Source organism: Symphalangus syndactylus, chromosome 13, assembly GCF_028878055.3.
Source record: "Symphalangus syndactylus isolate Jambi chromosome 13, NHGRI_mSymSyn1-v2.1_pri, whole genome shotgun sequence".
NCBI classification, from domain to species: Eukaryota; Metazoa; Chordata; class Mammalia; order Primates; family Hylobatidae; genus Symphalangus; species Symphalangus syndactylus.
Genome location: NC_072435.2, coordinates 63,704,339 through 63,717,258, shown reverse-complemented (window position 1 = coordinate 63,717,258; position 12,920 = coordinate 63,704,339). Strand labels below are relative to the sequence as shown.

At 39.1% G+C, this 12,920-nt stretch overlaps 1 protein-coding gene across 9 annotated transcripts in view; it reads left to right on the top strand.

Annotated features, from left to right (window-relative positions):
- Positions 1-362: 362 nt before the first annotated feature.
- Positions 363-12,920, top strand: part of MDM1 (Mdm1 nuclear protein) — a 37,662-nt gene continuing 25,104 nt past the window's right edge. For 2 of the 9 annotated variants that reach the window (XM_063614204.1, XM_063614202.1), the window contains exons 1-6: positions 387-536; positions 1,555-1,669; positions 5,781-6,145; positions 9,549-9,716; positions 11,155-11,258; positions 11,337-11,436. In XM_063614204.1, the coding sequence (XP_063470274.1) occupies positions 519-536; positions 1,555-1,669; positions 5,781-6,145; positions 9,549-9,716; positions 11,155-11,258; positions 11,337-11,436 (870 nt within the window). In that variant the 5' untranslated portion in view covers positions 387-518. Of the gene's footprint in view, positions 537-1,554; positions 1,670-5,281; positions 6,146-7,218; positions 7,354-9,548; positions 9,717-11,154; positions 11,259-11,336; positions 11,437-12,920 lie in introns of those variants that run through there. The other 7 variants (XM_063614201.1, XM_055236773.2, XM_055236772.2 and 4 more) reach the window with 7 other exon arrangements.

The following is a 12,920-nucleotide window of genomic DNA, read 5'->3' as shown; positions in this document are numbered from 1 at the left end:
TTCTGTCATAGATTTTAGAATGAAGAACACCCTTTCACCTTTGATGCTGTCAAGCACCTGGGCCAGCGAGGCTGGCGGCTGGCGAATTCCACCAGCAAGCAGACGCATTGCTGCGCAGGACCCCACGAACCAGGGTCCGCTCCACCCAACCCAGGAAGGCACCCCGGGGTCCCGCCCAGCCCGCTTCCGGGAGCCTTATTGGCCGGCCTTCCGCCCGCCATCTCTATCAGCCCCAGGGATTTGGCACGGGAGGTAGGTGGCTCCCTTTCGGCCACTCATTGGTCAAATCCTAATGGAGGTACGGCACTCTGCGAGTCTCTATTGGTCCCTAGGCTCCAAAATGGGCGGGGAAAAAACAGACCGACAGGGCTCTAGGAGGGAAGCGCGGAGTGCGCCGGCGCGTAGTCGGGGACGCCGGGCCGAGGCTTTGCTAGGGAACTGACTGTTATCGCCCCGCCCCCTCGGAGGTTTTTGTCCTGTTAACTGTCGGAGTGGCGGGGGTTCTGGCGCCGGGCGACATGCCGGTGCGCTTCAAGGTGAGGCTGGGGTCCCCGGGCCGGAATGTGGCTGGGGAGAGCCACGGCGGGGGAGGTGTGGAGCGCCGAGGTCAAGCTGCTTTTCTATGCTGCAGCCCTCTGCCCGGCGGAAGCTGCCAGCCCCAGGGCCTGCCCCAGGGCCTGCTCCAGGGGCCCCAGAATCTGCCCGCCGCCTCTTAACCTAGTTCCCTCTCCGCTCACTCACATTTGCAGGTTGCCGTGTGTCGAAGAGTCAGATGGTGCGAGACAGATTTACTTAGGGGGACTCAAGAGGAGTGGAGATGGGAGGAGGTCCCTTTGCGAAGAGAACTAAAGGCGACTTCAGATTGGGACAACTGTGGCCCATTTAGCTTAGCATTTAACCCCCCATTACCTTTAACACTTTAGTGTATGTGGCTTTTAAAGGCTTGAGAAATGGGTTCTTAGTAAAGACAGCGTATAAAGAAATACACATTTTTCATCATTGTGCATTCTTAGGGTATGTTAAAAGTTCCAGGTAGCTGGTAGCTGTCAGGGACTAGCACCCTGCAATTTAACAGGTGGCCACAGCGTCCCACATCTCCTGACTCATTTATCTTAAAGGCGTGTATTCAGAATGGAAGGGGAGTTTGCCTTTTGTTGACTTTATCAAATAGCAAAAGGTCCTAGGCATAGTACATAATATTGTGTACTCGGTGAAAACCTGGGATAAATCTAGAATGATGAGAATTTAGATTGTCGCGAGTTATCCGACAAGAACTCATGCTTTGGAATCAGATAATCAGTGAAAGGGTAACCTCTGAGCCTGGAATTCCTGGTAGCATCTGCCTCAAGTGGTGTTGTGGATTAAAGGATATAACACGTGTGAACTGCTTAGCACAGGGCTGGGTGAATATTAGCTCTTATTAAGGAGCTCGTCTGTGTTTAATTTTCAGTCTTAAGTCTCTTTTGGGAGGTTCAGAAATTATTTTTCACTGATGTCTGCTTTAAAACATCATTCATTAATTGGACTGTACTCAAAGTGTACTTTGCATTACAGGGGCTGAGTGAATACCAGAGGAACTTCCTGTGGAAGAAGTCTTATTTGTCAGAGTCTTGTAATTCCTCTGTGGGGCGAAAGTACCCATGGGCTGGACTTAGATCAGATCAATTAGGTAAGTTGAGCAGGCTAATAGCCGTTCTAACCTGGGCTAAGTTTATAACTTGGGCCAAGCCGTTATCACTTGGGCTAAGTAAACCTTGGGCTAAGTTTACCAAATGATATATTAAAAGTTCAGTTGGCCTGGTTGATTTATTCATTTATTAATCAAATATTTATTGAAGGTTTACTATGAGCCAGGACTATTCCCAGCACCTAGTGTGGCAGTCCAGGTTTCACTAATGGAGGCCTCCATCACAACTGTTTCGGTACTGACTGAGTGGTTAAGTTAAATATTAAAAGCTGAAAAAAGCCAGTGCCCTTACACAAAGGCTAGGATGTCACAAAAGCCCATCAAGAGTATTGCCTAGGCCTTTCCTGGGCCGTAAAGCATGACAAAATAAGGAATTCTTAACAGGATCCATTTAGGATTAAACGAGTTTTACTGGGGGTCTGCAGAAACTCCCCAGGCCTCCACAAACAAATTTATTGGTGGTCTGAAGGAACTCCTCAAACCTCCGTGATTCAGCAGGAGACAAGATAAGGGTAATCAGCCCAGCACCTAGACCCATTTAGATTAAGTAAATTTACTGATGCTCCAGAAGAAGGTCTTCAGGACTCAGACCTTAGTTATAGATTAAAAGAAGTTAATCACTTATATCCTTAGATGAATGCACACTTACACGTAGACATATAGCTTAGAAGGTATATGAGCTCTGAAAAACTTTGTAATTTGGGGTTCGTCTGGCGATAATTTGCAGGCCTTCTCCCCGTAACTGGTTATAGAAATGAAATAAAAACTCTCTTTCTCCCTAGTTCATCTGCATCTCGTTATTGGCCGAGAGAAATAGCAGCCCGACCCTCGGTTTGGTCTGGGAACACTAGGGATATAGCCCTGAACCAAAGTCCCTTAACTGTGGAGAGAAACAGTAAGCAAGTCACTCAATAATTAAGGGAATTTCAGGTTTTTATATAAAATTGTAGGGAAGTGTGATAACATGCGGGAGGGGTGGATTGGAGGGAAAATGCTTTAGATTAGATGGTTGGGAAAGGCTCTTTTTGAGGAGGTGATATTTGAGCTGAGACCTGAAAGCTGAGGGGACAGTGCTGGGGAAGAGTGCTCCCAAGGTCTTGAGAAATGGAAGCTTAGGGAGATTAGGTGGCTGCCCCAGCTTTACAGCTAGTAAGTGGCAGAACCATGATTTGAAATCAAGTCTGTTTTGTGCAAATCATGTAATTTCAGAGGTCATGTTCTTGTTGTCACACATGCCTCCTCCCTGTGTCCCAGGGAAGTCAGAGTCCTGGGCCAGAGTTTCCCAGAGGGTGATAGAACAGAAAGGAGACAGACTGACCTCATTATACCTGCTTGTTTAATTCTTCCTTACTAGTATATTAGATCTCTGAGAGTAGGGCTGTGTCTTATTCACCACCTTGTTCCTACCCAGTACCTAACACAGGCCTTGGAACATTCTATTGCTTCTTGAAACTAATTTTTGAATGAATGAATAAGCCTAAATTTGAATCCACAATAGCTGTGCAATGTTGGGCAAATTGAGCTTGTTTCACCAAGTGAGATTTTGGGAAGCCTGTTGCATAGGATTGCTGGGAGGGTTTAAATGAGATGTTGCCTATTAAGGGCTTGGTTTGAGTACACAGATCAGTGCTTAGTGCCCCACATATGATGTGTGGGAGTATGGCATGTAAGTCACATAAATGTTAGATGTTTGAAGCCAGGAAAAGACTTATGGGTAGGGTACCAAGCCTGGGAAGTTAGTAAGACGAGGAGGTATTTTAAGAATTAGGTTTAGAGAACAAAGGGAAGAGTGGGCAAGAGTGAGTGTCTCTTTCAGGGTTCCTCTGAAGCATCATGATCTGACCCAGCGCCAGACTTCAGAGACTGGGTGTCCCTGCTTCTCCGGCAGGGTGCTAGGAAAATCCCTCTGCTGATAATCCTCTTTTTACAAATGACCAGAAATTCCACATATTTGAGCCTCCATTAGATTAAGAATCCAAATAAATCTCTGTTTAAGCACAGGTATCCCACCCTGCTGAGCGCCTACAGGGCTATTATGACACTGGAAAATTCATTAAACTGGGTAGTTGTCCAATAACATTTCAGCTTAGATCAGCTGCATTTGAGGGGAAGGTGATGAAATGAGACCATGAGAGCAAAGCCACCTTAGAGCATGGTGTATAATGAAGGAAGTAATCAACTAGGGGAGGAAGTTAGTGGGGAATTTTAGGTCATGGGGAGGGACTGAGCAAGAATTCCAGAATGCTCAGAATGGGAGGTGGGAGGTTAGCAAAAAACAACAGCAGTGTTAACCAGGATGGCTGTCCCTTCTTTTAGAGTAGTGTATTTTTACCTTGGGGATTTGCTGGTGCTGGGAGACAACGGCAGATCACTTGAGAATCTTCTTTATTTTGCTCTTCTACCAAAAACCTGCCTCTGTGTTAAAGCAGAGAGGAGTGTAATTGGTGATCTTCAAGCTTTTTTGCTTTTATACTTCCTAGAAAAATTTAGAAAAACATTGTGCCTCGTCACACATTTCTAAATTGCTATTTTTATAATAAATTTTTATGAATCGTTTTGAATGATAGAATTTCTGGTATATTGCATAGTGCTTATATATTTTACATATATTTTGTAAAAACTCTGGAACTGCCAATTTAGCCCATTCAATTTATGGAAAATGTTTATCATACAATTGGCAAAGTCAGTATTCATTGGCAAACCAACCGGCCAAATTAGAATTATTTTCTGTGAGAAAAAGTCTGTTTATTTTTAATTAAGGTAAATGTGTTATATGCATATGTACATTTCACATGACATCCCTCTCATATCTGAATTTTAATTCTAAGAAGGTAGATGGAAAATCCATGGAGCTATATGAAATAAGATGCTGTTGCTTTGTTATTTCTAATCTCTGCCTGCTTTGCTTTGCTGTCAAATATTATCCCTCAGGGATATGCTTTCTTGAATTGTCCCTTTGTTTGGCTCCCTACCCCTGAGGTTTTGTTCTACCTTGGGGGGATGCACTGGAGTAAGTTTCAGGCTGGTTAAGAGGTGTGTCTTTCTTCTGTAAAGTGGGAAAAGGGAGATTATGAAAGGGGCGGTGGGAAATGGAACTGCAGATGGCAGATGCAGCTCTCAGGCAGATAGATCAGCATCAGGCGAGAGAGCACATACGGAGTTGAGGATCTGGAAAATGATTCCCTTAAGCTGTCCACTTCTGTTTACCCTCCTGAAACATCTTTGTGTGCCTCCAGACAGATATCCACCCAGGGTGAAGACCTGTGGTCTAGGGAAGCCTTTTAAAAGGATAAGGACCCGGGGTGACATGGCCAAGACATCTACAACAGAGGCTAAGGAGCCCTGGGTTTTACCTCATGCCCAATTTTCTTTCCACCTTCCCTTTCCATTCTGGTCTTAATCTTCCTTCTCCACCCTGCAACCGTCTTAAAGAATGGCCCTAAACTAGGGCAGTCTCTCAGTGGCTGTCATTCTGCAGAGCTGCTCTTACCTCCATAGAAGGTTAAGTTTTTGGACATTTGCTTTCCATACAGAAATATAGAGAAATTGTATCTTAGCTGTTGTTAAAAGGGCTTATTCTTTTTTAATTCTCAGGAAATCAAGGCAGATGTAGAACCAAGATCCAGCACAGTGACATCTCATCCCTTCTCATCTTGGTCTGCTCCACATAAGAGAAGCTTTGTGAAAAGTTCCAAATTTTGACAGTACCAGGGCCCATTGTTCTGTTAAGTAGCACAGGAAAGTAATTAGAAACGAGGCAGCATGTAGTACTGCCTGGCCTGCCAGGTCTATCACGTTGCAATTCTAGTGACTTTTGTTAGGATAACTGGAACATTTTGTGACCCCCCCCACCCCGATTTTTAATTTTTTGTTATGGTCAAATTTTTAATGCTTTTAAAAGCAAAATTAAATATTTTATGTTGAAAAGCTGTACTTTTAAAATCCTATAATCTGAAGGATATTGTGTGTATATATAGGTACATATATCTGAACTAAATTTTAAATTTCATTTCTCCTCCACAAGTGTTCTTAAAAGTTGTCTTTGTAACTTTTTGCTTTAGTAGCTACAATTTTTGTGTACTGTGTTTTGTAGGGATCACGAAAGAGCCAAGTTTTATTTCAAAAAGAAGAGTCCCTTACCATGACCCACAGATTTCAAAATCTCTGGAGTGGAATGGAGCTATCTCAGAAAGCAATGTGGTTGGGTCATCAGAACCAGAAGCCCTGGAAACACCAAAATCACAAGAAGCAGAACAAAAGGATGTTACTCAAGAAAGAGTTCACTCACTAGAAGCTTCCAGGGTTCCCAAAAGAACCAGATCTCACTCTGCAGACTCCAGAGCTGAAGGGGCTTCAGATGTGGAAAATAATGAGGGTGTAACAAACCATACACCAGTTAATGAAAATGTGGAACTGGAACATTCTACCAAGGTTCTTTCAGAAAATGTAGATAATGGGGTAGGCATATTCACTGCATTTCTTTTCAAAAGCATAGAATTCTTGGTTTCGTCGTCATTTCTGTAATATTACATTTTGTGTTTCAGAATTTTCCATTGTTGTTTTCTTGTCTAATGTCTGTAAGAATAGTTGATAACAGGCTGTTGACTTTAGTTATTGTGAATTAGTTCTATTCTGACTACTCGCTATTTTGTAGTAGTTACACTATGATATCTGTTTATTGGATGGACCTCCTGCGTCTGGATTTTATTCATCATATATTAGCACCTGAGTCCTAAGGGAGAGATCAAGTTGAGACAGAGAAGGGAAGTAGGCCCTTACTTCTGGCAGGGTGCTGAGCTAACTTCTACCTAGCCCCTTTTCAGTTTCTTATCGTGTACAAGAAGACAAACAGAAACTCAATTGATGAAATGCAAAAGGAAGGAGAGCTCTGGCTGTCTCTCAGAGATCTTGCATTTCTGCTCTCTTATGTCACAGCTGGCCTGCAGCAGGTCCCTGTGAGCACATAAGCAGAGGCTGCAGGATCTTGCGTGGGGATCTCAATGCTTTCCACATTTCTTTCTCCATTCTCTTCCACTGCTCTGCTCTGGTTCATGTCCACCACTGACTGGGACCCTGAAGAGGCATTTCAGAGTGTTGGAGAAGAATCTGTAGCTTGTTGAAAAAGCTGGGGGTGAAAGGGAACAAGGAAGGTGATCTGTGAGCCTGGCAGGCAGGAGAAGGGGTGTTCATAGAAGCAGTGTGCAGATGAGGCAAAGTGCTGGGACTTTTTGGTAATAGATATAATTATGAATGATTAGTAGGAAAGGACTGAGAGTATTTTATTTTTCCTAGGATGCCTAATAGTCCTTTGATAGAAAGGAATTTTAAATAGTTTGACAGTTGAAAAAAGATACTATTTGTAAGTTGAAGAAAGTTTGCTGTACCACAATGCGCATGTAGTTAATTTTGTACTGTAGATTTAACATTTTGTTAAGAGGATAGATTTTGTGTTATGCATTTTTTACCACAATTTTTAAAAAGTTTGAATAGAAATTTTTAATGTCTTTGAGTGGATTTTTTTTTTTGAACAGTTGGATAGACTTCTGCGTAAGAAAGCTGGATTGACTGTTGTTCCTTCATATAATGCCTTGAGAAATTCTGAATATCAAAGGCAGTTTGTTTGGAAGACTTCTAAAGAAACTGCTCCAGCTTTTGCAGCCAATCAGGTAGTTTAATGGATGTAATACATTTCTGAGTACCATTATCTTACCTAGTAATGTAGATTTACATAGAATTAAGAGTTGAAAGAAATTAAGTACTTAAGTAGCCTGGAGGTAGGTTCTAGAAAACCAAAATGAGAGTTTTGCTAAAATCATCCTTTTACTTATGATTTATGGTAGTAATATTATACTGTCCTAGGCTTCTGATGATCATTGTTGCCAGATGCAGCACATATACTAAATATGAGACAGGGTAATGAAAACTTGGGGAACTGGTAAGTTTTTGCATGCTACAAGATTTTTTTACTTATTAAAAAATTATTAAATTGATTTTATTCTAAAATGTTGTATTTTGTTGACTAATATATTGCATGTTTCCTGTATTCTAAGAAAGGCATAACTGCTTTGAGTATTTAATAAATACAAAATATGCTGACAGTAACACAAGATACATAATTTGGTCCTTGTATCAGACATATAGTAATAGGCATTGTCAGTATAACTATATTTGTAAAATTCAAAAGCTGTAATGATGTGGTATTAGATTTCATTATACGCCTGCACAATTTTAGTATTGAGATACCATTACTAATAGATAGTCTGTTGTTTTACTACCTTCATCCTTTAGGCAGTTCTTAGGCTTTAAACTCTCATTTATGTTCTTAACAGTACTTCTAGGCATAGACAGGAAATACCTCCACTTGGAATATCCCCAGAGACCTGTAATGGCTTAGTCTGTTTTTTCTTCTGGTCTTTGTGTTTTTCTTTATAAATACACACACTTTCACACACCCTCACATTCATTTTCTCTTGTACGTCAACATTCACTTGTGTATAGCCCTAAGAACTGACAGGATAGTTAGATTCAGCAAGACAATGACATCTAGTCATCTTACGTTAAGATAAAAAAACACCAGTGATCCTATAAATTGTGGCAGCTTTGGGCTTAATTATTATTCAATTTTTAAAATACCTTTGAAATTTATATAACATTTTAAGAACCTGTGAAGTAACAACGTGATGAATACCCTTTATTAGCCTAGTAAATAGGATCAGTACTTCTTTTGCTTGCCTACAGGTTTTTTTGGAGATTAAGTGTACCTAAAACATTACTTACAACCTGAAAATTGTAATTATTCAGTTTTTTATAGAGTATTTGACCTTTAAAATAGAGCTGATTCAAATCAAAGCCCTATCATCAAATAGGGCTTTTACATGTGAGTGAAAGCGTTGTGTAGAAACGTTACTTTTATAAGAGAAATCACTAGCAATATATTCATCAGTAGTTTTACTGCTTTCTTTAATAAGTGTTTCACATACTTTTTTTAGAAGGAAATGCTCATGGTTAGTTCAAAGCATATTGAATTCAGAGTCTATGGATTGAAGAGCTTTGAGACAGCTTTCAATGCTTGTTGATAGGAAACCTCTAAAAAGGTTGTTCATTTCTATTTTATCAGACACCTGCTTTCTGAAAGGATGTCTTATATTAATATGTAAAGGAGTCAGAACAGTTTTTGGCAGGAAAGTCCTTGAGGTTATATTGTACTAAAAAAGATAAACTGTTTAGATCTGATCTGTATGAAGATGTACTATTCAGCATTACAAAGCAGTGATATAACTTGTTTGAGTTCCCTCTCTTTTCCATTTGCTTTCCTTGTCATCAGTGGTAATATGCCGTGAAATAGAAACCATATTATGAAATAGTAAGGATAAAAGGAAATATTTAACAATAGAAGTGTAGTAATTGCTCAGAACATTTTCTTTGCCTTAATAAAATAAAGCTGAAAATAAGCCAAGGGAAGAAAAGCTAAACAGATTGAATATATTGGGTATTCAAAACTGTCAAGAATTTTCTATTAAGGCAGGAAGAAAAAAAATCATGTCAGGGAGGAAGAAAAAAACCTGTAGAACTGACAACAGAGTTGCCTTAAAGCTAATGTCTATGTCATATGAAAATATGCCAATGTTTATTTTGGTTATAAGCTATATTTTGATTACAAAACTATTATTCAAAACATAGTAATGAGTATATAAAGTTGACCTTTGGATGTTAATAATATATATGAAATGAAATTAAAATTATATATAACTTTGCTATTTTTTTGTCCTGCAATTCAACTTTATGTTTTGTTAAGTAATTGAAGACCAAAGTTCTGCATATTTAGTCAACAAAACTAAACTAAAATAATTTTTGTTTTAAGGTTTTCCACAATAAAAGCCAGTTTGTTCCACCATTCAAAGGTAACACAATCATCCATGAAACTGAATACAAAAGAAATTTCAAGGGTTTATCTCCAGTGAAAGAACCAAAATTAAGAAATGATTTGAGAGAAAACAGAAATCTTGAAACAGTATCTCCTGAAAAGAAGGTATTCATCAACTTTTAACCTTACAAAACAAAATCCCCGTTATTTTAGATTCTCCACATTTTCATTTACTTACTACCACCTGGGAGTTTTTGGTTTTCACTACTTCATTAATTCATTTGTTCATCAAATGTTCATTGAGCCAGCTACTAGGAGCAGACACGGGTTGGTACTGAGAATACAAGGCTGGCAAATAGCCCCAAGCAGCTCTTGGGCTAGTGGGGAGACAGACATAAATTAAAATGATACAGCATGATGAGTACTTAACAATATAGGAGGTAAGTCTAATAAAGTTTAATATCAAAGTCAAGTAAGTTTAATATCAAATGACGATTTACAGTAACCTCCAAGGGTAACAGTAGTGATAGAAATACTTACTTTAAGTTATGGAAATTAAACACATGCATACTCACATGTATTTTATTTTTATTTATTTTTTCCGAGACAGAGTCTCGGTCTGTCGCCCAGGCTGGAGTGCAGTGGCCTGATCTCGGCTCACTGCAACCTCTGCCTCTGGGTTCAAGCAATTCTCCTGCCTCAGCCTCCTGAGTAGCTGGGACTACAGGTGCATGCCACCATGCCCGGCTAATTTTTGTATTTTTAGTAGAGACGGGGTTTCACTATGTTGGCCAGGCTGGTCTCAAACTACTAGCCTCAGGTGATCCGCCCACCTTGGCCTCCCAAAGTGCTGGGATTACAGGCATGAGCCACCACACCCGGCCATCACATGTATTTTAAACCAAAGCTTTAGCATGCCAAATTATAGCCAGTATAATTCACATGATTTACCTCAGAATATACAAACAACTGCTTCTGTGTGATATTACAGCCATTTAATTTGCAGAATCAGGCTAACATGATTATAAATTACAGGTAATTGGGGTATAAATACTATTTTTGAATCTCCTGGAATGTTGATACCTGATACTTTATGGGTCCTAAAAATAGTATGTAACTACAAGTAAATATGACTAAAAGTAAAATGATTTATACACACACACATATATTAGGCCTGTGATATTATTGGAGAAAAAAAGGATTGTTATTCAGTAAAGCGATTTGGTAACTAATTCATCAGGATCTTATGTTTAATTACTGTAACGCAATTGTAAATTTAGAATATCAAATTCAGTATGTGATAACATTATTTAAATATGTGTTCGTTAACTTAAAAATTTTCTTCCTTAGCCAAAGATCTAGAATCTTTATTGTTAGAAAATGAAACTATATCCTCAGCTAAACTTCAAAAATAACTAACCAAATATACTAAAAACTTCAAAACTTCTTTGTTGATTTCTTATGATTTTTGTTTTCTTTAGTATCTAAAGCTTCTAAAAATAGAAATGTCATTAAATATTCAAGTCTAACTTTATAACATGCATGTTGTCACTTTAATGTGTAACATCTTAAGCATAAAAAGCTTAAATTATTTCCATTTCAGAGTAATAAAATAGACGATTCTTTAAAATTGGAAGCAGAGATGGAATTAAAAGACTTACACCAGCCTAAAAAGAAGCTTACTCCTTGGAAACATCAAAGGCTTGGGTATGTATTTTAATAGGAAAATATGGTATTTCAATGATTACCATGGTGAAATATTTACTTTCATTTCATTTCTATTAGGAAGGTGAATTCTGAATATAGAGCAAAATTTCTGAGCCCAGCTCAGTATTTATATAAAGCTGGGGCTTGGACACGTGTGAAGGGAAACATGCCAAATCAGGTGAGTGTACATGAGCTCAATAAGCCTACATGTTCTTTCAGCCTCTGTTAACACTTTAATTTCACAATGAGTTCCTTTTGGTAATAGAGACCACAATTTAAAGAAGTATGATACAATAATAGCACTAATAGTACCAGGAACTTATGTATTAGGATGTAAATTGTCATTTCTTTTTGTTAATGCCACTTGCTCTTCAGAAATTAATATTTATTGAGGTCTTTTAAGTTAAAGCTTTTTACCATCAAACATTTGATTGTGTTAGTAGATTCAATTTATAGAATTGTATCATTATAGATTTGATTATTTCATAACCTCCAGACCTCCATTCTCTCAACTGAAGATTAATTTTCAAGATTAAATAATTTATCTGATAGTGATGCCCATTGTCAATGTGTGCTATTACAGTTTGTAGGCAAAAGAAAGGTGAAGTTTGTGTTGTTAGAGGTGTGAGCTACAGTTTTTGGGTACTCTAACATGGGAGAAACTGGGGATCTGAAGATAGGTTTGAAGGGAAGGGTAATTCTAGAGTTGAGAATTGTTACTTTAGTACTAGCTTCTTAAAGGATAGAGAATGGAACCTTTTTGTTATTGTATTAATTAGCATCTTTCAAATCATATCTTGACTTTTTTTTGCCCTTTCTGTGAGAACAAGCTAAATTAAAATGTTTCTGTTTAGACATTAGTAAACATCCCACTTCCCCCTGTCTTTGTAAACAGAAGGATAATTTGGATGGGGAATGAGTCTTTTATTTAGCTCATTACTTAAAACCATGGCCCACAGTTATATGTAATCAGCCTCTGGGGGAAGGGGCTGGTGCTCAGTGCTCTGAGCTGCTGGTTCTTTGAGCTGCAGCTCCCAGACATATGTCCTGGCGACTGTCATGCTGTCTGCATATTGTTTCAGGAGGTCACTTGATTCCTTCCACCGTGGCCGCACTTTTGCTTTCTACTTCTCTATTTGAGCATAGCTTGAAGACAGCACAGGCAAAGTAAAAGACAAAGCTCAAAGCCGTCCTGGATATTATCTGGGGCAATGTTTATATATTCACCTTAGTGAAATCAAGTTAAAACTAGGAGCATCGAAAGCACCCATGATGGAAGAAAGGCAGTGAGTCAGCTAAACTCTTGAACAGTTTATGACCATCCCAAGTCTTGGCAAAGATCTCCCTGACTGAGGAGTCTGATAGTGGGAGTGAGGAAAAGCAGGACAGAGGCAGAACAGTGTGTGGCCGGTAAATCGATGTCGGCCACTGGCCTGTTGTGTTTAGGCATGACACTAGGTTGAGGTTATGAGAAACTCTTTGTTTTGGAAGACTGTGTTTTCTCTGAGATTTCTATACTTGATCTTAGCCAAAAGGCCGAGCAGTGATTTCTTTAAACTAAGATGAGTTTAGGCATCAGAACTAAACATCTAATTAAGAAGATTGTTAAAACTGAAGTCATAGTAAGATGAGATTCCTTATCCTGCCTTGATGGAAGAGAAC